At 53.3% G+C, this 24,551-nt stretch overlaps 1 protein-coding gene across 2 annotated transcripts in view; it reads left to right on the forward strand.

The window, feature by feature from the left end:
* Positions 1-23,013, forward strand: part of ETS1 (ETS proto-oncogene 1, transcription factor) — a 76,083-nt gene extending 53,070 nt beyond the window's left edge. For both annotated transcript variants that reach the window (XM_088066849.1, XM_005528433.3), the window contains 7 exons: positions 2,052-2,171; positions 2,677-2,877; positions 6,127-6,204; positions 7,250-7,495; positions 10,813-11,073; positions 19,898-20,016; positions 20,933-23,013. In XM_088066849.1, coding sequence (XP_087922975.1) covers positions 2,052-2,171; positions 2,677-2,877; positions 6,127-6,204; positions 7,250-7,495; positions 10,813-11,073; positions 19,898-20,016; positions 20,933-21,148 — 1,241 coding nt within the window. In that variant the 3' untranslated portion in view covers positions 21,149-23,013. The remainder of the gene's footprint in view (positions 1-2,051; positions 2,172-2,676; positions 2,878-6,126; positions 6,205-7,249; positions 7,496-10,812; positions 11,074-19,897; positions 20,017-20,932) is intronic.
* Positions 23,014-24,551: the final 1,538 nt, after the last annotated feature.

The following is a 24,551-nucleotide window of genomic DNA, read 5'->3' on the forward strand; positions in this document are numbered from 1 at the left end:
AAAGGGGCACTGAGCCACTTTCTCCCAGTGTTATCTCAAGCAGCAGATGGGGAGCAGAGATAGCGATGGTAGCTGCTCATTTTCCATGCCCTCTCCAGCCAAATCCAGTAAATAATGAAGTGTAATTTGCCAAATTGTGTAATTTGCCTTTGGATGTGGGATTTGCTTTGGAAGGTCCTGATGCTGCAGGCAGGAGGCAATCGTGGATTTGTGCAGTGAGCTGAGGGCAGGAATTGTGTCCTGAGAGACTCTGTCGGGAATGTCGCTGTTCCTACCCGAGTCAAGAGTCTGCAAATCATTTCTAGAGAGCCTTGAGGACTTGGCTGGAGGATGTGCAAAGGGAAGGGGGAATTTTTGAACTGGGGCTGAGAGGTGGAAGGGGCAGAAGCAGGGACAGAGAAAGTTGCTCTGTTTGGCTTGGCAGTGGAATTGCTTTGGGAGCATCCAGCAGATGATTTGGGGCGTTTGCAGCATGGTCACCCTCACCTTGTGCTACAGAGCTGCATGTGGAGGTTTATCTGTGGAATCACGAGATTGTTTAGGTTGGAAAAGCCTTCTGAGATCATGGGCTCCAACCATTTCCCACATTTTTAAACATTTCCAGGGGTGATGACTCCACAACTGCCCTGGAATTGTATTGACCCAACTCCCAGATTCCCACTTGGAAAAAACCCAGTGTTGGGTTGTTTGGACTTTAAATGATGCCCTGAGTTTGGCTGGGGAGGAGTTGAGTGGAGCAGGAACTCCAGACTGGGGCAGACTGGGAAGCAGCTGGGCTGGCTATTCCCAGTGGCTGCAGCGCTGCTTCCATCCCTGACTCCGTGTTTTATCAGGAATACACCAACACTGCCTGGAACAAGCCCTCAGCAGCATTTTGCAGGTGTAAAGGTTTATTAAATCAGGAGCATAACGAACTTGGAGCGATGGAAAACTGCAGTGGCTGAGTTTCCACAAGACACAGAATTCTTTTCTTTTCAATGTCTGTGTCCAGAACACCAAAGACTTTGCCCATGGTGTCATTTTTCCACTGAGTTTTCATGGAAAATTTCCGCTAGGCTGCAGAGCTAAACCAACCTCAGGTGGAAGATTTCCATCTCTGCTGACCAAATGCAGTTATTGGGATGGTGGTTGTTCAAGACTTTCCTTCTCCATCAAAGATGTTTTTCAGGAATACTGGAAGTGTGGAAAAAAGGGCCAAACCTCTATTCAGATATTTTGCCTCAAATGGTTGCTTTTATTTGTGAGACTCTTTGAAAGATTCATCTTCTTCCAAATAAATTAGAAAATGGGATTAAAGAAAGGAAAGGAGGAGGTTTGGTCCTTGTCAGGATTTACTCCAGGCCTGGCTCTTGGCCCCGCTGTCCCATGGGAAGGCTGCCATTGTCCATGACTCACTCCTCACTCCGTGCATGACGTAACTCTGGGCTAATGTGGGATTTTCCAGCTCTTTGTTTCCCTTCCCCCCTCAAATGGGTATTCTGCCACTTCTCCATCCTGTCTCAGCCTGCTGCCAGCTCGCCTTTCCATGGAGTCACAGGATCATGGAATGGTTTGGGATGGAAGGGACCATCCCATTCCACCTCCTGCCTTGGGCAGAGACACCTTCTGCTATCCCAGGTTGTTCCAACCTGGCCTTGGACCCTTCCAGGGAAGGGGCAGCCACAGTTTCTCTATGCCAGGGCCTCCCTACCCCCACAGGGAAGAACTTCCTAGGATGAAGAATTTTCTAGGAGTCTTTAATTTTCTCCTTGCTTTTCTTTGGACTGGGATGACAGAGTAGTAATTCAGGGATGCTTTTCTCCCTCTTTCTTGCTCACCCTGCTGTTGGACTCTGCCTTCCTCAGTGCCTGGAGCTGCTGAGCCATTTCCCAGGCTCCAGACACACCTGGAATGCTGAAGCCCAGCAGGCTGATGTCTGGAAAGGCCTTGATATCATCATCCAGTAGCACATTCCAGAAGCATAGTGACACTGTGTGCACCTGGCAAGCATTCCCTGACATCTTTCCCAGTCCCGTGTCCTCATGGCCGTGTTTTTCTCCTGCTTCTTTCAGACATGGAATGTGCGGACGTGCCTCTATTAACGCCCAGCAGCAAGGAAATGATGTCCCAGGCACTGAAAGCCACGTTCAGCGGCTTTGCCAAGGAGCAGCAGCGGCTGGGAATTCCCAAAGGTAAGACATGGCTTCCTGTGAACAGCCATGGCACCCACAGGGGTTGTGTCCTCCTTCCAGGCCGCCCAGAATTCCCCGTCTGCCATCTCCCCCTTTGTCTCTCCTCGGGTGGCATTGCCTTCCAAACACCACCTGATGCTTCTTGGGAGCTTCAGCTGGAAAAACGTGGACAAATCATCTCCACTAAACAGAGAAGCAGCAGGGACCCTTTACCAGAGCTTGGTGACAGGGAGAGACCAAGAAAATTGGAGAAATGGGTGGGAGAAGGAGGTCAGAGAAGTTATGGGGTTTTTAGAAATCCCAAAGAAATCCAAAGCTTTTTCCTCGGATGAAATGTATCCGCATTAAGGCTGATCCAGACTGGGCATGGTGTTCCTCACACCCTGATGCCAGCGGGCTGCCAGTCTGCACGGATGAGGCTGATGCAGGCTGGCTGGAGCACTGTGTGTGTCCCGTTTTCCTGGGAAAGCTGCCTGGGGATGCTCACTGCTGGATCCCTCTGCAGACCCCCAGCAATGGACAGAGACGCACGTGCGGGACTGGGTGATGTGGGCAGTGAACGAGTTCAGCCTGAAGGAAGTGGATTTCCAGAAGTTCTGCATGAACGGAGCTGCCCTCTGTGCCCTGGGCAAGGAGTGCTTCCTGGAGCTGGCACCTGACTTTGTGGGTGATATCCTTTGGGAACATCTGGAGATCCTGCAGAAAGGTGAGTCCTGAGTCTCCTGGGCGAACAATTCACAGCATCCTGGCCAGCCTGGTTTTGGGGCTTTCCATAGACCATGAGGTGATCACCTTGAGCTTTAATCCCAGGAAAATCATCTTGCAAAGCCCAGCTTTTCAGCAGGATTCCAAGTAGGCATCCCAACGGCAGCAGGCGAGGCAAATCCTGGCAGTGCCTCAAAGAGTGTTTGTGCCGGCTGCTTGGCAGGGATCCCCGGTGGGCAGGGACGCTCTGCCTGCCTGGAATCCATGGTGGGATTTTCCAAAGCATTTTTCCTCGGCCTGTTCAGCTCCTGTTGTGAATTTTACTGTTTCCTCTACTGGAACTGGGTATAGGAATACAGCCAAAATTCTGAAAACCCAAATTTCCCAGTGGTGGTTGGAAGCTACTTTGCTTTGTTCCATGTCCCAAAAACCGGGTGTTTCATATCCCCAGAACCAGCATTTCTGGGAGGAGAAGCCATCCGTGCCATTCCCTGCATGACAGCATCCAGGGCATTAACTGTCAGTGACTGGGGACTCACACTTTGATTTAGAGTGTTGATTTTCCATGTCTGGATGCTCAGGAGCACTGGGATGGTTTTTGAGGAGCAGGCGAGGAGCTGAGCACCTCTACCTGAGCCACAAGCAGGAGCTGCAGTACACCTGGACTCTTTTTCCAGCTCCTTTTTCTGCAGAGCTATTTGCTTTCCTGGAATGTCCCCTGTGCTGTCCTACTGACCCTGGTGGCAGGAAGGGGAGGGGGAGCACAGTTATTCCTTCCAGGAAACCATTGACAAATGGATGTTAATTGCCCATTACTAATTTTACTGCTACCTGTGGTTTGCAGAAGGTAAACACGGCCCTTCCCGGGCTCTGGGCAGGCCAGGCTGTTTTCCTGCTCTTGGGGCTCTAAATCTGGTCTGTCCTTTTTTGTTTTGCATATTTTTCATGGAGTGCTTGGATCAACACTGAGCAGTTTAACCAAACAAAGCCAAACCTTGTGGTCAGCCCAATTTCTTCTTGCAATGAGCCATTGCTTGCACCTTCCCACAGCCCTTCTTCCTTGCTGGCCCTGCCCATGGCTGGGAATAGGTGGTCTTCGAGGTTCTTTCCAACCCAACCCATCCTAGGATTCTGTAATTCTGTGACTTTTTTGTGCTGTGCCCACTGGAGAGGGTGGGATGTGCTGCAGGTACTGACTGAGGCACCAGGGCTGGGTTTGCACCTCCATCCTGCAGATTCCCCACACATGGAGATGGACTTCATGCTGTAAATTTATGGCAGAGTGGGAATGATAATTTCATCATCTCAGACGGCACTGACCCATGTGGGTGTTCAGACACTGCAGTATTGATGGTACAAAGGCCTGGGATAGGGAGGAGTTTTTCAAAGAAGATGAAAATCTTTGTCCCTGCTGCAACTCTTCTGAAAGGCTGAAAATGAATAGAGCTGAATTTCTGTGTCTTCACACTGTTGGTGTTGCCCTGGGAGCCAAGAAGTCTCCATTCCCTGTTTGGTTTCACTGGTGACTTTGTCACTCTTGTACAAGCAGGGCCTTTTCTCCTCTGGTGGGCTCTGAACACATTTTCAGTGAGGTATTTGGTGAGTAACAAAAAGCTTCCAAGAAATAACCAGCCTCCCCCCCAAGACTGGTTCCCTGTAAATCTTGGGGCCCATCTCCAGCCCTGAGCAGAGCTGGGCTGTGCTGGTGTTGTACAGACAGAACAGAGCTGTCCCTGCCCATGCAGGTGGAGCTGGGGGTCTCCCTCTGCACCTGGATGTGATGTGGGAAGAGATCCAGGTGTCTCCAGGCTCAGCCAGGGTTCCAGCTTGTCTCTCCATCTTTCCCACAATCATCACTGGGGCTGTTGGTGCTGGGAGTGGTTCTTAACCCTGAAATGCCCGGCTTTGGCTTTACCTGTGCTGCTGGCCGGGGTCGTGCTGGGGCAGGCTGTGACCCGCTGTCCCCTGAGCTGACACTGACCCCTGTGAGCACTGCGTGACTCACGTACCACAGGCTGCCCAGGGTTTAAAAACAGCATATGGGTGCCTTTCCCCTGCATGGATTTGGGTGTTTTTCAGGCTTATTTTTCCATAATTCTTCCTAAAATAACCTCCTCAGTTACCAGCACTCAGCAGTGCCCTGCACTTGACTCTAAGCACAGCCAAAGGTTCTCCCCTGCTCTGTGGTCACCCCCTGCCCCTTGGCAGACACTGTGGGGAGAGGAACATAATGAGAGCATTTCTCATTAGTCCTCTGTGTTTGCACAACCCCCCATTTTGTTAGGGAATATTTTCCAGGCTGCAATCCCCAGGGGAGAGGGCCGAATGAAGGCTCCTCACAGGCGAACGTGCGTTATCCGTGCTCGGCTTCAGACACAAACCCAGAGCTGCCCGGGGGCGTTGGTTTGCTTAAAGGAGAGAAAATCTCCCATCCCAGTATCCCTGCCCAGAATGCCATGCTGGAATGAGTCAGGTGTTCACGGAAAAACTGCTCAGGGTAGGGGCAGGGTGGCTTTTGCGTGGGAAAGCAAATACAGCGCAGCCCAGGAGGAGCAAAGCGCTTGGAAAAAGCCATGGGAAGCAGGGAATCCATGCTTTGACATGCTCCAGGCTCTTTCCCAGTGAGTTATGCCTGTGGAAAGCTGAAAATTGGCATTTTGACTATGTATACATGGAGAAGTCTGTGTCAGGAGCGGGGTCAGGGACAGCAAGACAAAGCGGTTTTGAACATGGAATGTTCTGCCTGCATCAGGTGCTGCACAGGCTGGGAATTCACATAGATTTGGGGTTAGAGGAGCTGGGTTTGGGATGGGTTACCTGCTCCCTTGTACACACCTACTGCTGCTCTAAAAATAGGGCTTTTCAAGGAAAACAAGTGTCCTTGTGTGGGGAGCATTTCCAGGAGCTCACACATGGAAGTGTGCTCAGCAGGCCCCAGGAGAACGGGAGGCAACAAAACCTGAGGCAAGCAAGGAAATGATGCAGCTGGGAGCTCAGAGCCTCCTGGAGCCCTGAGTCAGAAAGCTGTTGCTGTTTGGGCCAGGTTGGTTTTGTTTAAGTTTGGCCATACCTGCAGCAGGAATTCCCAAAGGAGCCAGGTTTCTGTGGGATTTCAGCTCTGAATTCATTTCTGTTGCTCAGAACGTCCCAGTTTAACCTGGGGAGGAGATTTTGGGAAGTTCAGGGCTCTCTGTGTCACAGCTCTGTGTGCCTTCAGACTGGTGACATTCCCTTCCTTTCCTCCTTGCAGAAGAGGTGAAACCATACCCAGCAAACGGAGTGAACACCACGTACCCCGAGTCCCGCTACACCTCAGACTACTTCATTAGTAAGTCTCAATTAGCAATGTCAATTATCACCATTATCGTGCCTGGAAGCACCTTTTAGCAGAGATTTGTCTGCACTACAATGGGACTGCACCATGCAAAGGGTGATACTGTTTTTGCAAGGGTTTAGGGTTGATTTGGAAGCTTTCTGTATTTTCTGGTGGCTGCCTTGCGTGCCAGAATCTGACTTTTTTAAGCACTATTTGTTTGAAGCTGTTGCTCAGCAGACTTTGAAAGCAGCCTCGGCACACCTGAGTATTGGGAATTGTAAAAAATCTGTTAAAAAAGGGAGGAAATGGGGAGAGAAGGCTTCATTCTGGATTGCCAGGGAGGATCCTAGCAAGGAATGGGCTGAGTCTCCACCTGCACTCCTGCACTTCCCATTGCTTTGGAGGTGTTCTTTAAGGGCAGTGGAAATCTGGGAGACATTTCATGAACCAGCAGAAAGCCTAACTGACCTGAAGAGATTTAAATGAGGTGTGAGGGAGAAATCCTTTGCTGTGAGGGTGGGGAGGCCCTGGCACAGGGTGCCCAGAGCAGCTGTGGACTCTCCATCCCTGGAATTGTCCCAGGCCAGGCTGGACAGGGCTTGGAGCAGCCTGGGGTAGTGGAAGGTGTCCCCGCCCATGGCAGGGGTGGGACTGGATGAGCTTTAAATTCCCTTCCAATCCAAAACCTTCTGGGATTCCACGATTCTGTGGATTGGGACTCCAGGCTCTGGCACCAGGGAGAGGTGGCTCTGGAAGGGATTCACCTTTCCCAGCCATCAATGAAAGATTTTTGCCCTGTTGCTCTTTTGCTGAGACTCCACTCCCCAGGATTTTCCAGCTTTTTCTGTCTGGCAGCTCCCCTGGGAGGAGTTTGGTGCAATGCACATTGAGGATGGCTGGGGCACTTCTTATTTTCCTAAACTGCTGCGCTTTTTAGAGCCCATCTCTGTAGATTCTGGAACCCTTTCCCAAATCAGCACCTGAGGGTGGGGGTGGGGGATGCCCTGGTTCCTCGGGGCTGGTTTTGGGCAGGGTTTGACTCCTGTTGTGCCCCCAGGTTATGGCATCGAGCACGCCCAGTGCGTGCCCCCCTCCGAGTTCTCGGAGCCCAGCTTCATCACGGAGTCCTACCAGACCCTGCACCCCATCAGCTCGGAGGAGCTGCTGTCCCTCAAGTACGAGAGCGACTATCCCTCGGTGCTGCTGCGGGAGCCGGCGCAGGACTCGCTGCAGACAGACTACTTCTCCATCAAGCAGGAGGTGGTGACGCCGGACAACATGTGCATGGGCCGTGCCAGCCGAGGTAAAGCTGGCCTGAAACCCGGGGCTGGCCTTGGCTTCCTGCTGCTCTCCCTTCCCTGCCCTGGGAATGGCGCTGGGCACGCCCAGGGAGCTGTGCAGTGCTAGCGCAGCCCTCTCCCAGCACCTGTGGGATTCCCTGCTGGCCTTGAGCCCTCACCGCCCTTCTCTCCAGGGAAAACTTGAGAAATGTCTTTCTTTCCTTTCCTGCCTGTTTTTACATCATCTGCAGAAATGGCATGTTTCTGATGCTGTGCCTTGATGTCGAGCCTGAGTGAAATTGAGCTGAGCTTTAGAAATCCCATTTTTTAGGAGCCCAGGCAAAGCCTCACAAATGCTTCACAAGTTCTCATCAGGAATTGCTGTTCAAGGCTCTGAAGAGTTTTGCACTCTGTGATCCAAAGTCTTGATCCATTATGTTTCAGGGATTTGATGGCTGCTTGTTTGAAATATTCTGCTGTAGCCAATTCTGTGCTTTGTTACGAGGTGCAGATGTCAGGGGCTGAGGCAGCAGCAGAGCTCAGGCCCTCCCGAATGCTCCTCTCCAAAGAGTCACAGGTACCTGATTCCTGTTTGAGATGGTGGGATTTAAACACCTGAACACTTTGGAGGATCTGAGCTCAAATACCTTCCCAATTAATGTTATGAGATTGGGAGCACGTGTGGCCCACATGTCTGATTGCTTTGTGAGCACATCAGCGATGCCAGGCTGGGGATGTGGCTCTGTCTCCATTCAAAGCTAAAAGTTTAATCCATGGAGCTCAAAGTCCCTCACAAGTGGGATCATTATCTCTGGATTCCAGAGATCAGGAAAACCTGAGGCACAGGGAAAAGATGTGACCTGCCTGCCATCCCCCTGAATGGCATCTAGGTGTCCCCAGGCACAGAATTCATTACAGTGACGTGTTGCTGTGAGCCAGGTTTGATGTGGAGCAGTTAAACCCATTTATCCAGACAGCAGAGGATGAGCTGCCTTCCCAGGAAAGGCAGAGCTGCTCTCCAGGGCTGCAGCGCACGTGCAGCTCATTTGAACTTTCTCACTCTTTTTCCAAGCTGGGAGAGCCAATTACAGGAAAGTTGTTACTCGTGTTCTTGCCTCTCCTGAGAGAGGTGATGTGAGCCAGAAGGGCAGCAGGGTTTTAATTTTGGGTAAACTTCTCTTTTTGGGGTTGTTTTTCTGCCTAAATTTCAGCAGTGTCTTTCCCTTTTCTGACCTTTTCTTTAACACAGGTGATTTCATCATTCTCACAGTGTGGTGGTTCAGGGAGGTTTTTGCAGCTGTTCTCAGGGGCAAACCTTAAAATGTTTTCAGGGGAGGGAAGAGAGAGCCCTGGATGCTGCTGGTAGCAAAGATCTGAACACTGATTGCAAGAGGCTGTGCTCACACCAGTGCTGCATTTCAGCCATGGAAGGGCCTTTGGGAGACACAAATCCTCCTGGCACAGGGGAAAGCCTTAATATAAGGCGGAGCCTGGTTAATTTTTATTTATGTCCCTCTTTACCTTACAAGGTTAGTCTGACACAAAGTCAGGCTCTTCAGCATCACCTCAGGGTGAAGGTTTTCCAGACACCTTCTGTGGGGCTTTAGGAGGAAATTTTGGGGTCCCACGGGACTTGTTTCTCTCTGCCCTGTCAGTGACGGTGGCTGCTTCAGAAGTGGGGCTGCCAAACTCATTGAAGCTTCTCCTGAGTAAGTGCAGGGTGTGATTGTTCCAGCTAGGTGGAATTTAGATGGATTTCCAATGGATTGACAGAAATCACATCTCTGTCGGATTTTAATTCCTTTTCTAAATGAGCCTGTGCTGCAGGACTGCTCAGGAAATTGGTTATTCCAATTAATGCACACACAGAGCAGCGTTGTGTTCCCCTTAGGAGGATTCAGGGAAGGATTGGAGTGTGAAATCCTCAAAAACCTAAAGGAAAAGAGAAAAGACTTTGAAACAGGGCTGTCCCAGCAGAATGAAGCCAGTGGATCCCAGCTCCCAGTGGTTCCAGGCCAGCAATCAGGGCAGGGCCTGCAGTACTTGAGTCTTTTCACATCAAGTGCTCTTCAAACTACAACACAACAAATATTTGGGGGCGTGTGCCAGCGCCCTTCCACATTCCCCATCCTCTGGGATTTACTCTCTGGGCCCAGGCTGTGGGTAACTCTGCCAATGGAAATTTCTCCAGGAGCTCTTGCACAATCCCAGCAGCTGTTTTTAGCTGGGTTTGGGAAATTAGTGAACTTGAATGATCCTGTTACGCTTGTAGCTTGTCAGGAAAGATATTGAGCAATCGACAGAGGAGGGAGATCAGAGGCAGCAATTTCAGTTTGTTCTTTGGGTCCTTTTTTAGCTCTGTTTCAGTGCAGAGCTGCACAGGCTGGCTCTGGGGGGTGTAAATCAGCACTGCTGAGGATCTGGCCTCTCATGCTCTGGCTTTGACTAAAAATACCCCAGAGAATGACTTTGACACAGAGCAGCTGTGCTCACCTTACCAGAGCTGGAAAAAGCTGTTGGAGCTCTCAGCCACTGGCTCTCCTCCTCCATCAAACCTGCTGCTGGTTGGGGATTTGGGGCTGGCTGGGGATTTGGGGCTGGCTGGGGATTTGGGGCTGGCTGGGGATTTGGGGCTGGCTGGAACAGATGGCAGCAAAAGGCTGCTGTTTGGGAGGGAACATCAAAATGAAAGGGGCTGGGTGTGCCTGAGCAGGGTTTGAATAGGGCTGGCACATGTAATGGGGGATTTATTGGAGACCTCCAGTATCCTTCAGCAGCAAGAGAATCACAGAAATCAAAGAATCCTAGAAAGGTTTGAGTTGAGAAGGACCTTTAAGTTGGTTCCACCCCCTGCCATGGGCAGGGACACCTTCCACTGTCCCAGGTTGCTCCAAGTCCCGTCCAACCTGGCTTTCAACACTTCCAGAGATCCAGGGACAGCTGCAGCTTCTCAGGGCCTCCCCACCCTCTGAATAAAGAGGTTCTGGAGTGCCCATGTTTAGGCTCCTGAGCTCAGCCTTGAATATCTAGAGTGAATTATGTTTCTGACATTGCCTTTTGGAAATGAAGGACCATTTCCAGTCAGCCCCAGGTACCAGTCTTGGGTAGAGAGGCCAGATTTGGGTTTTTCCCAACTCTCTCTGCCTTGCTCTTCTGCCTGAAGTTTTCCAGGGCTCAGCCCTGCTCTGAATGGCAAAGGTAAAAGTATTGCAGGTCTGGGCCGTGCTTACTTTGGAGATGGGATGTAAAGGCACAGCATCAGTTGCCCTGTGCCTGCAGAGTGTACAGGTGAAGCATCCTGTGCTGGCCAGGCCCTTCTCACCTGCTGTGCCTCCTCCAGGTAAGCTGGGAGGCCAGGACTCCTTCGAGAGCATAGAGAGCTACGACAGCTGTGACCGCCTGACGCAGTCCTGGAGCAGCCAGTCCTCCTTCCAGAGCCTGCAGCGCGTCCCCTCCTACGACAGCTTCGACTCCGAGGACTACCCTGCCACCCTGCCCAGCCACAAGCCCAAGGGCACCTTCAAGGACTATGTGCGGGACCGGGCCGACATGAACAAGGACAAGCCTGTCATTCCTGCTGCTGCCCTGGCTGGCTACACAGGTAGGGCACGATCTTGGGAACCCCTCTGTGCCCCCGGCACCTCCCCATGGCCAGGGGCACAGCCTCGGGGCACTCTGGGCTGCCCCAGCTCGGTGTGGCTGGTGCAGGGGTGTGGGGAGGGTTTTGGGGTGTCTCTGGGGTCAGCCCAGGGCTGTGTCCCCTTTGAGATCGGGCTCACGCCCCTCATGGGGGGTCCTTGGCACAGGGCCCTTGGTGCCTCGTTCTCCACTGCCCTGGCTATGGCAGGAGCTGGCTCTGCTTTGGCTCCTGAACACGAGGTGCTGCAGAGCCCCTGTGACACTGACTGGTGGCCTCTTGGTTGTGGTTTCCCCCCCGGGGCAGGAGCAGCCTCGTCTCCAGCCCTGCTGTGTGGTGGGGACGGGTCCTCTCCCCTCTGGCCCCGCTCTGCTCCGTACCTTGGTGTGAGGCAGGGATGGGGCGCTGCCAGAACCATCCCAAACATTTTCCGTTCCCTGCACTGGGATAGATGAGAAGGTGATAGGCCATGGAAACTCTGGCTGTTTATGACAGCCCTTCAGCAATCTGGCATCTCCAAGGAGAGAAACTTGGTGGGATGGGACTTCCAGCTAAAGCTGAGCTAATCCTTTCCAGCCCTTCTGTGCCATAGCTTTCCCCTGTGCTTAAGGAAACTCTGGGGCAGCCTCCTGCCAGCTCCCCTGGCTCTGCACATTCACATCTGTCCTGCCCCAGCTGGTGGAAAGAGTTAGTGCCGATAAAGATCATCACCAGGTTCAGATCCTGAGGTGCGGCTGGCCCTGAGTCTGCTCCCACGCACGGCTCATCTCGGGGCTGACACCAGCCTCTGTGAGGGTGGGGAGAGCAGGAGGGAGAGGAAAGGTGGGGAGATAATTTTAGGAGTGTAAAAAAGGAAGTGGTTTGTTGCTATAGCTTTAGTTAGAAAGAGCTCGGCCCTGCCTGCTGAATGAGACTCTACCCAGTCCATAGAAAATACGAGTGAGCTCTTCATTCCTGAATGGATTGGGGCTTGGGGATGTGGTGGGGAGGGAGAGGAGGGACTGTGACCTGCAGTCATTCTCTACTGGTTATTCTCTACTGGAAATCTGCCATGGAAATCAATGTTCCTGAGAAAAGTGAGCACTGAGCACAAGTTGCTCCTTTTATTCCTATTTTTATTCCTGTTGTCTCCTGACAATGCCTTTCCCTACGGCACCTGGAAGTGCTTTGGGTACGCAGAGCCCAGGATGCGTTTGAACAGTCGGGGAAACCGAGGCACGCGGTGCTGGCAAAATCAGGAGCATTCTTTCCCAAGCTGGCTATTTCCCCCCACATTTGCTGTAGCTCATGGAAAAGAGTGCAAAAGAGCCACCCCCGGAGAAAGGCGAGGAGCTGAAGTCAGAGGCTGGGCCCTGTGTTTTCCAAGGAATATTAGCACCCCAAAGGCTGTCCTTGGAGCAGTGCCTTCGGGAAGGGGAGACTTGGGTTCATGCAATGCCAGAGCACAATTCCAAACGCTTTGCTCTGAGTAACATTTTCCTTCACCTCATTTCCAACCCCTCTTGGAGCTGGGAAGAGAATCCCTTGGCCCAGGCACTTTGGTGGGATCAATAAGTAGGAACGCCTGATTTTTTTATTTATTTTTGTGTTGTTTCACTTGAGAGGCTTTAAATGTGGAGAGGAAAATCTGGAATCACTGGGAAATGCTTGAGCTGGAGCTGTTTGCCTGCTCCAAAGGCTGCTGAGCAATACTGAAGCCAGCAGAGCCAGATTTTGCCATTGGGAAAGGTCCCTGGACAGGTGATCCTGGCAGGCAGGGACTCCAGAGATGTCCCCTGAGCCGTTTTACAGACCCTGAATCTTCAGCCCTGGGTTTTCCAAGCCAAGGGAGCCAGAGCAGGGTTGCTGTGAGGGCAGGTCCTAGGGACAGCGAGTAGCACGTGTTGGGTTTCAACCTGGAGGAGAACTGGGCACTCTCCAGGCTCTGGGTTTGTGTCAGTTCACAAAAGCATCCTCAGGCTGCCCATTGAGAAGTGCTGGAGGTCTGGCCTGGGCCAGCTGAGCTCAGAGTGGGGACTCAGGAACAGCTCAGCCTTTTGTGCATTGCTGTGCTTTACTCTTACTTTACTCAGGGGAGGAAATGCTGTCTGGCAGCCAGGGCAGAGGAACTCGGAGTCTGGGCTCTGCTGGTGGCTCTGCTGAGGAGGGAGGTGGAGCCTCCCAAGGAGCAGAGCAGGGCTCTGCCAGCCCAGGAACCCAAAACAGCGAGACCTTGGGGTTCCATTTCACACCTGAGGACACACCCAGCACCCACCTCGTGGTGACCCTGCTAGACCTGGCAGGGTGAAGAGGGACATGGCATCCCCCATCCCCAGAGCTTTCTGTGCTGCCTCTAAGGACCTGACAATGTTGTTCAGGCTCTGTTACCAGGCCCTGTTTCTGTGCTGCCCAGGGAGGTGGCCCCAGCAGGTCTCTGATGCTATCTGCCCCAGAGGCGTGTTTTGGGGTGAGAAGGTGCATTTTGGCGGAAGCTCCGTTTGCGTTTGATGTGTTCTTCACCCAGCTCTGAACAGCCTTTCAGAGCTGCCTTATCTGCCCCCACATCTTGACCTATTTTAACAAGTTGCCATGGTTGCTCACAGAGAGGTTGATGCAATTTTCTTATCTTCTTTTTGAAGGAGAAATGTTCTTGCTCAGGAGTTGGTGAACTTCAGTTTCCATTGCTGCAGGGAGGGCTGGCCCTGGACACCTGGGTTTGGAGCTCAGTCAAAGCTTGGGCAGCTTGAATTGTACCTGAGGGAACAGCTGGAGCTGGGCCAGGGCAGAGTTAGGTTGGACATCAGGGAAAGGTTCTTCCCCCAGAGGTGCTGGCACTGCCCAGGCTCCCCAGGGAATGGGCACAGCCCCGAGGCTGCCAGAGCTCCAGGAGCCTTTGGACAGAGCTCCAGGGATGGCCAGGGTGGGGTTTGGGGGTGTCTGTGCAGGGCCAGGGGCTGGGCTGGATGATCCCAGTGGTCCCTCCCAGCTCAGGAGGTTCTCTGATTCTGAGGTTCTACATTAAGCCAGATTTTATTTACTTTGCCATGACACAGAGTGCATCCATGAAATCCAGGCAAGGGATGGCTCAGGATGTGTGTTCACTGCTAAACCTCATGCTGGCTCAGCTGAGCTCAGTCTAAGCTCCCTGGTTCAGCAGCAGAGCCATGTTTGGTGTGAATGGGCAGAGATCCCTGCAATGCCTGAGCCCAGCTGGGCTAAAGTGAGCTCAGCTCTGCCTCCACATTCCCTGGGGCTCTGCCGTAGCTGGATCCTGCAGCCTCTTCTGATTCCCATGGCCCCCAGCATCCTGCAGGAGCCCTGGCACCAGGTGGATAAACTCAGCTGGATCTGTGTGCCCTGTGTTGGTGTTTGCAGCCCGTGCTGCCTCCCCTGGTGCTGCAGGGCTGCAGGAGGTCAGACCTTGCTGGTTCACCATGGCTGTTCAGTGCTGAGCTGGGTTTGGGTTCCCTCGAGCAGCTGTGTGGGTTGGCAGCCAAGGAGTGGGGTTTGTTTGCTCTGTGGTGGGCAGGACTGACACCCCAGGGCTTTCCAGCCACAGTGCTGGTGCTGTTGTGGGCCAGAGCTGCTGCTCCACATCACTGAGCACACAGCAGCGCCATTGCCCGGGTTCCAGAGGGGTGGGAGAGGAGAGGTGGGGCACACCAAGCCCTGATCCCACAGATCAGCAAGGAGCAGCCTCCTTCACAGATGTTATCCCACCCAGAACTCTCCCTCCACCGAGCTGGAGCTGCCCAGGCCGTGAGCCTGGCTGTCAGCAGCGTGGGGCAGATGTGTCTCTGAGCCCTGTGCAGTGTGTGAGCTGCCTGTGCTGCACAGCCTGAAGCCTGCCCAGCCTCTGTTTGTGAGCGATGCTTATCTGTGACCAGCAGTGAAAGCACAGCTGCTGTTTTGCAAGAAAGTTGAGGCAGTGCCAAGGAAAGTGGGTCTCTTTCAGGACAGCTCAGGTGCTGCTGCCCCTCCCCCTGGTGCTGTGCTGCTGCTCTGAAGCCTCCACAGGCGAGATCCCCCCTGTGCTGTGGTCATCAGCACCCAAAAATCTGCCAGCAGGTGCCTTCCTGTCCCCTTGCCTGCCACACTCTGCCTGTCCTTGCCTTCCCCAGCCTGTGCACCAGCGTTGCTGGAAGCAGCAGCATCCTCCCTGCAGGGCTGGAGCAGCCAGGGCACGGGAGTTTGGGAATGCAGTCACCCCTCCTCCTGCACTCTGCAGCTCCTCTGGCCCTGCTGGGATGCAGGGGCTGCTGTTACCCTGCTCCTGTGGTGCCCTTCGCCCGTCCTTGCACTTCGGGGTGACCACCCTGCAGCTCCTGCCTGCTTTTGCCTCAGGCAGGGCCCAATGGGCTCGGTGCCCTTCTGGGCTCCCCTGGGTGGGGACTTAAGGGTGGGACCGGAGCCGGTTCAGTGGCTCCTGCCCCACCTGCCAGACGAGAGCAAACCCAGCCCCACGCTCCGCTGCCCAAGCGTGGCAGAGCTCAGCTCTCCCCAGGGCTCCTCCAGCCTGGGGGGTGATGGGGGCAGCAGCTCTGGCTGTGTCTCCTCCAGACACCCAGCTGGTGCTGCCCAGCAGCTCGTGGTCTGCAGGACCAACATCAGGGGCATTGGAGCTCACAGAACCCCTGGAGCTTTGCCAGGTGCCCCTGGGCTCAGTTCAGGGACAGTGCTCCCAGGCACAGGGTGGGATTGCCCCGTGCAGGGCCAGGAGCTGGAGTGGATGATTTGTGTGGGTCTCTTCCCACTCATGAGCCCAGTCCTTCCACCACCCCCTTCCTGAGAGCAGAGGAGCTACAGCAGGGAAGCAGCTCTGGCCTGGCCTGGCCCTCTGGCTGCTCTCCTGCCTGTCATCGTGGCCATGCTGCTCCCTAAGGAAGGGGCTTCCTGGGTCCTCTCCTGCTTTTCCACCCCTGCTCTTTGGAGATCTCCACTGCTCTGCGGTGTCTGATGCCTGCACCAGCCCAGGCGGGGGCTGGGGAGGAGCTGTGGGAACTGGTGTGACAAGGGAGTGATGGGGACCAGCACTCCCAGCCCTCTGGGGCTTTGGGGACCGTGGTGCCATCAGAGGGGGTGGGCAGGGTGGGCAGGTGAGTGGGGCAGGGGCTGTTTTGGAGACGTTGCCAGGGCCATTTGTTTTGTGGGGTTGGAACCACAAACCGCAGAGCACCAGGCAGAAGTGCCTCGCTGGGGTAGGTGGGGTTTTTTTGTCTTCTTGTTTGAACCGAGGGAAACAAAACAGAGGCCGTTGGCAGGGGTGGATGTGTAAAACCGTCCCGAGAGAGATGTCGGGGCTGGGGTTGTGCCCTCCCCGTGTGGTGCCCGTCTGCCCCAGCAGGGCAGTGCCACCATCACTGCACCCCTGGAACGGCCCCATCCAGCAGAGCTCGGTATCCCAGAGGCTGGGGGGGAGGTGGGGGACCTGTCCTGACCAAGGAAGGATGGCACAGGGATGGCGTGACACCAAACCCTTCGCTCTGGGGACACCATCAGAGCTCAGTGCTGAGGAAGCCCTGCTCGGCCAGCAGCTCCCAGTTCCCACAATTCCGACTGTCACCCGGCTCAAGAGGAATATTTTCCCCCTGACGCTGCAGAATTCCTGTGCTGTGACAGTCCCTGCTGAAGGACCCTGTTCAGTGTCACCAAGGCCAGACAGGGCCCCCATTGTGGGTGCTATTTTTAGCAGCTCCGTGGGTGCAGGAGGTCTCTGTGGGGTGGGAGGAACCCCCACCCCTCTGAGTTCTCGCCTTGTCTTTTGTGGAGCAAGGGCTGCCCCCAGTCCCCAGCCAGGGCTGGGTCTGCTCTGGGAAGCCCCTGGATGTGTGTGGAGGGAGCAATGCCTTAACAGCTGCCTTGTGCCCCTCCACCTCACGCTTGGAGCTGCATCCCAGTCCAGGCTGCAGGAACTGGTGGTTGTTTTGGGATAAGCAAGGCAGCAGATCCCGTGGTGGGATGTCTTGGGACAGCCTGGCTGTGTGTGCTTGTACCATGGAGTGATCCCAACCTGGCATCCTGATGGGGATTTCCAGCCCTGACTGGGATGAGGGCAAGGGTTGGAGCAGGAGGGATGGAAAATGGGCCCTGCTCCCAGCTCCTGTGGATGAGGAAGTTTGGGGTGCAGGGACAAGCCTAGAAGCTTCCTGCTTGTCCTGTGACACTGAGGGGAGTGGCACTGCTGCATGAGCCACCTTGAAATCCTATGGGAAGGTATTCCCTGCCCCTTGCTGGCTGCAGAGTGGCTCATTTGTGAAGATCCCGCACCCAGCATTAATTACAGCTGCAGCAGATGATGCCCTGACCTCCAGCACTGCTCCCTGCTCTGTTCTCCTCCCTGCCAGCGCTGATTTGGGGCACAGGCCTGGGCATGTGCTGGGGTTTGGCTCCTGCCACCCCGCTGCCATCTCGGAGCGGTGCCACATCTGCCAGGCTTGGCTGCCTCCCCCTTGGGCAGGGAGGGGGTGTTTACAGGAGCTGGGACATGCCTGGAGCCCTGCATAAACACATTCCTCACATAACTGCCTGTCCAGAGAGAGGAATTTGGGGTTTTACGCGTGTCCTGCAGGCAGCTCGGAATAGACCCCGGGAATCCCTGTTGCAAGGAAGACACCCCTTCCTTGGAAATCCCAAAATACCCAGCAGAGTGGCACTGGGGGTGGTGGCAGGAGCCCTACCTTGCTTGCAGGAGAGGGCAGGAATTCCTGGGTTTCCCAACACCTCTCCCTGCCAGCTGGCAGCCAAACAGGAATGGCATTGGCCATTGGCTTGGGGTTAGTGAGGCTGGAACCTCCAAATATCCTGCACAGGGCCAGGATGGCCCAGGGGTGTTTTGAGGGCAGTTCCTCACCCAAGAACCGGGCACCCAGGTGATGAATTTCCATCCCTCTTATTTTGGGGAAGGAATCAACTAAAAGTCCTTTTTCTTCAGTTGGGTAGGAGAGAAATCAGTGGGAGGGGATGGACCTGGCCTTGGACTCCCTGGGCTGTGTCACTGTTAACTTGATTTGGGTGTTGGATGCTCCCTGGCTGTGTGTGGGGAGTTGGTGTAAGGTCAGATGGGCCAAGAGAACTCATCCCCTTGGGAATTCACCTGTGGAAGACCTCAGACAGCCACTAAACTGTTTTCCCAGTGTTTTCTCTGCATTTAGAGCTCACTGCTATAAATAGCCCTGAGTCTGGAGATGTGGTGGCACTTCAGGCCAGGCTTTTCGCTCTTCCCTTTCAGCAAGAGGCGAAGGCGTCATCTGAATTTCCTCCCTCATTTTGGCATGGATATTCCAGCTCCATCTCTACTGGAGAGCTCAGTTGTGGAGTCAATATTTTGGCAAGCTCCAGAGGAGTGACGGGCTGGAGCCTTTCCCCGCTGAGTCCCTTCCCATTTGCAGCAGAAGGAGCCAGGAGCTCCCTGCCTTGCCCTGCCTGTGGCTGTGATAGTCCCCAGGCTTGGCACTGACAAACCCCTGGAGCAGTTCCATAGGGATAACAGGGGAGAAACATTTTGGGAAAGGCTGGATGGGACACAGCAATTCCCATGTCCTGGAGCCAGCTCTCTCATTTCCTCCTCCCCAGCAGCTTTTGAGTCATTTTAAACTGTGTGGAGAAGGGGAGCAGCCCTCCCTTCCCTCCGTGGCTTATCCTGCAGCCACAGCTCGGACAGCATCCATTGGCATTCCTGGAAACGGGCTGGGCTCCATCCCTTTTCCTGAGCCCATAACTCATTCTTTCCCTGCTTGAAGCTTTGCTCAGTGCTGTCAGAACTGGGATTACCCCAGCTGATCCAGCCTGTGCAATTCTGTGTGGGACAAATAATTTCCTCTCACCTCCGGCTGTCTCGTTGTAATTATTGTCATTATTAGTGATCTATTCCAAGCTAGGTTTAAACCATGGCAGGGTCTCTGCCAAAACACCTTGCCCACAGCTAAGTGCAATATTTGGGGTGTGGCCACATTTGGAAGTTGTTCATCAAAGAGATTTTAGTTCCAGGGCTTCTCCTCTACCTTGTGTTGGGACTCAAGGCCAAGGAAGAGATGAGGATTTCAGAAGTTCTGCATGACTCCAGCCAAACCCAGCCACAGGCGCTCAGCGGGTGCCCTGACACAAACTGGGATGGCCAAAATGAGCGATTGGAGGGGAGATGGAGACCAGGTGTGGCAGGACAGGTGGAACGCCCGTGGCATGGGATGCTCCACATCACCTCGTGCCTCTCCAGCTGGCTCAGGGGAGCAGCAGCCGCAGGGAGGTTCCTCATGGATTTGCTGAGGCTGTGCCAAGGGGGTGACGAGGAGATCCTGGGCTGGGGAGCTCTGTGTGCCCTCACCCTCCCCACAAGCCGGCAGAGCCCATTCCTGCAGCAACACATCCTGGAAAGAGGCCAAGGAATTCTCGTACCTGGGTCCCCCTTATCTCAATCAACAGCACAGAGCAAAGAGTCAAGGTCGGGAAGTGGAGTCTGCTGGAGTTCAGCCGTGGCCGGCGGCTCTTTGGCACAGAGGGATCGGTGCTGCTCGGGTGCCAAGGCAGTGACTCCTCCTGTTTGTGTGCCAGAAAAATAATCCTATTTATGTAACTCCACGTGAAGCATTCCAGGGCATGAATATTCAGCTCTTCCTGCAAATAGGAAGCTTTGTTACCTGTAGGGTTTTACTCCCAGCTCGGCTTCTGCCCTGTGGCTGCTCGTGGCTGTTTTTGACAGAAGGTTTTATTTTATTCAGTGAGCACCTTTTGCATGGGAATTTTTCCCCTGCTGTGATAGAATGATCTGTGCTTTTCCTGACATTAATATCCCATGTTTCCCTTGTCTTTCTAGGCAGTGGACCCATCCAACTGTGGCAATTCCTGCTGGAACTGCTCACTGACAAGTCCTGTCAATCCTTCATCAGCTGGACGGGCGATGGCTGGGAGTTCAAACTTTCAGATCCAGACGAGGTAAAGTGCCCTGAAATAAAGTGCACAACCCAGACTCCTCAGAAATATTGGTGTGGATAAGCCTCTCCTCATCCCTTTGGGCAGCCACTTTGTTCTGGTCTTGGATATGTTGTGGGCAACCAAGGAATCAGAGTCCAACAGAAAATTTGTTGAAAATCGTGGTGCAGTCACCCTTTGGAGGCGGGGGTTTGTGGTGGTGTTGGTGGGAAGTAGCTGGAACACCTTAGGGAGAGGAGCAGTGGCAAAGCTCTTCAGAGAGGCTGGGTACAGGTGAGGGGCTGTCCCCTGCTTTGGGGAGAAGGTGGGATCTTTGTCCCCTCCTTTGTGATCTTTGTCACCTTGGAAGGTGGGGTTTGGTCCCTTCTGTGGCAGAACAAGAGGAAGCGGCACGAGGGGAGGTTCAGGGATATTAGGGAGCATTCCTTCATGGAAAGGGCTGTCCAGCCCCTGGCACAGCTGCCCATGGAGTCTCCATCCTGGAGGGATTTAAAAGCTGTGTGGATGTGGCATGGATCAGTTCTGGGGAACGATTGGACTCCATGATCTTAGAGGCTTTTCCAACATAAATAACTCCATGAGTGACTGCAGCCTGCCAGAGTGCAAAAGTGACGGGCACTGGGCCATTGCATGTTGGTGCCATCGGGTTTAGAACGGGCAGAAGGTGGAAGAGAAACCTCGAGAAAGGGTTGAAGGACTTGGGATATGAGGCTATATCTGAGGTAGCACCCGAAATTATCCCGATAAATGCTCACAGAGCGCTCTGCCATGGTCTGCCATTGCACAGAGGTTGGTTTTCCCAAGCATCGATTCTTAATGACGAGGGAAATCCTCCCCCTTCCTGCTGGGAAGGGAACATCGACACAGACATCCCAACCGAGCCAGGCTGACTTTTCCTCCCTGTCCTTGCTCCCTGCAGGTGGCCCGGCGATGGGGCAAGAGGAAAAACAAGCCCAAGATGAACTACGAGAAGCTGAGCCGCGGGCTGCGCTATTACTACGACAAGAACATCATCCACAAGACGGCCGGGAAGCGCTACGTGTACCGCTTCGTGTGCGACCTGCAGAGCCTGCTGGGCTACACCCCCGAGGAGCTGCACGCCATGCTCGACGTCAAACCCGACGCCGACGAGTGACAGGGACACGGCGTCGCCGCTGTCCTCGGGGAGAGCCCACGGGACTCGTTTGGTGGCTCTTCTTTATTCAATTTCGCTGTTCTTCTGCTCGTTTTTTTCAAGGGCCACTCAGATTCGAGGCTTTGAGGATGTCGGGGAAGAGGGGGGAGGAAGAGGAAAACTTTTGGGAAGGATGGGCTTTTGTTGATTTCCTGAAAGCTCCAAGACAGGCTTTTCTGGGGGAAAATTCTGAGTTTTAAGAAAGCCAGAAAAATGTAGCTCACTTAAAAAACCAACAGTCCCCTCCCCACCCTTGGCTGTTTAGAAAAAAGTGGGATTGAATGGATCCCTTTGGTCGCTCACACACAAACTGACAGGTCAGGAATGACAATATTCCTGAGGATTTGAGGAATTTAAACTTTTTTCTTTTGGAAAACCAAAATGGGTGAATATTCTTGCTTTGGGGAGGGGCAATATAGGAAAAAAACAAGAACTGTTGTTCTTGTTCCATCACCTTTCTGTCCATTGTCTTCTTTTCTACAAGAGATAGAATTTTTCCTAGGAAGGATCAAGACTTTTTTTATTTTTTTTTTAAAGTTTTATTTTATTAAATTTTGTGCCAGTATTTGTTTGTTTTTTTTTTTTTTCCTAAATAGTCTTAAGCTCTAAGATGGTCTCAGTATTGCAATATTGTGTGTTTGTTTCTGTTCTGCCAGCAGAGAGTTTTATCCCAGGGAGGAAAAAGAGGAAAAGGAATTAGTTTATGTAGACCCCACTGGAGAATTGGAATGCTGGGACTGGGATGGGAAAATGAACTCCAAAGTGGCTCCTGTTGATGCTGGCTGGGGGTGCCACTCATGTTTCCAGCCCCACACGCTGTGCTGATAATGCTGGTTGAAATTCCTGCTATTTTTTTATCTCTGGCTGCACAAATCCTCTCAAAATTTCCATGGAAAATGTCTTTTTGCATTTTCCAAATCACTTCTTTTGCTCAAGGAACACTTTGGTGCTTAGAGAAAACTTTTTTTGGGAAGGAGAAAGGAGAGAAATTCCCATGTTTTCAACGTGGTAAATGGAAAATATGCAAGTTAATTGAGGGGAAAAATCAGGAAAATGTTCAAAACCCAAAGGGAAATGTTTTTTCCTTCCTGTTTCAAGCAGCTCTGTCTTCATGGCCGTGTGTGGGCACAGCAGAAAGGAAATTGTCCCTGCAAATGGGCTCGTTCTGCCCCTTGGGCTGCTGCTCACACCAGGCACGGCCGGGATCGCTCCCAGGGCAGCTGCTCCCTCCCTCTGGCCTCCCAACCCTTCCTGCAGCTGGATTGCTCTGGAGGGGTCTCTCCTGCTGTTCCCAGGGCTCCCCGGGATGCTCTGGGCAGGCTGAGGACAAGCCCCCACCCCTCAGGCGTTCTTGCTGGGAGTTGGAGGCTCAGAGGTTGTTCCCGTATCCCGATACAATCCCAAAGGCAGATCAATTCTGCCCAAGGGAATCTTTCACCCCTCTGGGTGATTGCATTTAAAGGCAGTGTTTTGTACTTTACCAGAATCCCCTCTCTGTGTGTGCTGTGTGTGTCTTTGGGGCACGGAGTTCATTCCAGAGGCACTGTGGGACAGCTGGGAATCGGGGCTCAGAGCCTTTCCAGAGTGCTGCAGAGTGACTCCTGATCCCAATGGAGCGGGGGCAGGACAGGAATCTGTAAAATATCCAGAATATTCAGGCACACCCCCACCCCCAGGGGCAGAGCTGGAGGGGAGCCCAATCCCAAAGTGATGCCCAGAGGTGCTGGGCTCTCCTCCTTTTCCCTCTGCAGCTGGGGCACCCAGCACTTCTGTAGCCTAAAACTGCTCATTGTAGGGAAAGTCCCCAAAACTGCTGTGTCCTTATAAAAGGGGGGGTTGGAGGGGAAATGGGAGGGTCAGGAGGGAGCTCCTGCCAAGGGGGTGGAAGCAGAGGGGGGTCCAGGAAGGGAGGTTGTTACACTCAGGTGCTGAGGGTTGTCTGAAGGAAAGGCTGGGATGGGTGGAAAGGAGGGAAGAGGGGATGGAAGGAAGGTGAAGGAAACCCCAAAGGAGGAAAGGGACGCTGCCCACTGAGAAGTGGAACTTGGGCTCGTCTCCTCGGGCAGGCAGGGAGGAGGAGAATGGGGGCAGCCTGGCCAAGTTGGAGGTAGGAAAGGAAAATAGGGATATGATGGATGAGACCCCCACAGGGTCTCTGGGACAGATCAGCCTGAGCCAAGGCTGGGCAGCTGGACAGGGAGCCAGGAGAGCTGTGAGGGCACAGAGTGCACTGGGAGGAGCTGGTAAAGAACATCCCAACAGGAAGGGTTGGATTTCCATCAGAGGATTTTTTTTTGGATGTTGCTGGTTGTTGCGAAGTGCCCTGAGCTTGCCCATCATGGGTCACTTAAATCCCTCTTCACCCTTAGAAAGGGACTCGCAGACATCCCAGCTCCTGCCCCTGGCGTGGGCCGTGTCCCAGGACATCCCTCCTGGTTTCTCAGGCACTCCATCTGAAAAAGAAAAAGAATGGGATAAAATTTCCCTCCAGTAGGAGGAATTGCAGTTTTGACTACAACCCTGTCCCCCTGCCAGGATAAATCCCTCATCCACTGTGCTTATTCCAGGTTTCCAAGCTGAGTCTGTGTGTTCCCAGTGATTTTGGGGAGATGGTTAGAGGTTAGGAAGGGGGAGCCATGGGAAGCAGCTCTGGATTTTTGGAAGGAACCTCTGGCTGGAGTTTCTCCATTGTTTTTTCACCCTTTTCCCTCCCAGCTCCCAGCCTCAGTGAACAGTCCCAGACACATCAGCTCCATCATTTCCTATTTTCCTTTGCTTTTATTCCCATTCTAGAGGCCATCCCAGAGATGGGTGCTGTTTATACACTGGAAATGTGCAGATTTCTCTTTGTTTCTTTTGCTTTGGTTCCTTTTTCCTTCTGCTTTTCATTGCTGGCCTTTGGCGAGGGCTGTGCTGAGCCAGACAAGCTCAACCCAAACCCTCTGAGCTCCAAGTCCATGAAAGCCTGGTTTATTCCCACCTGCTGGCCCAGAAGGATGGATTTGAGAGGGATGATGGAGATCTGCCAGGGCTGGGACTCCCTCCTGTGCTGCTTCCTCCACACAGGAGCGAATTTCCCCTCGCAGATAGTGTTGGAAACGGGGTCATTTTGTCTTGCTTTGGAATGTCTCAGGTGCTTTGGGTGAGTTTTTGGGATATTTTCTGTGTCCTGCTCATTTTCTGCTGTTTCCATGTGGATTGGTGTCCCCTTGGCCCCCCTGGCAGAGCCTGAGCCCTACTTGCAAACAGCTTTGTGGGCTCTGACAGTTGATATTTGGGAAGTCAAAAATAAAGGAAAAAACCCAATAATGATAAAACCCACCCCAATAATGACAAAAACCACAAGCACTTTCCTGCCAGTCCC

This window comes from Pseudopodoces humilis, chromosome 25 (assembly GCF_049639895.1).
Source record: "Pseudopodoces humilis isolate 2021_Gansu_Grassland_sample_001 chromosome 25, ASM4963989v1, whole genome shotgun sequence".
Taxonomy (NCBI): domain Eukaryota; kingdom Metazoa; phylum Chordata; class Aves; order Passeriformes; family Paridae; genus Pseudopodoces; species Pseudopodoces humilis.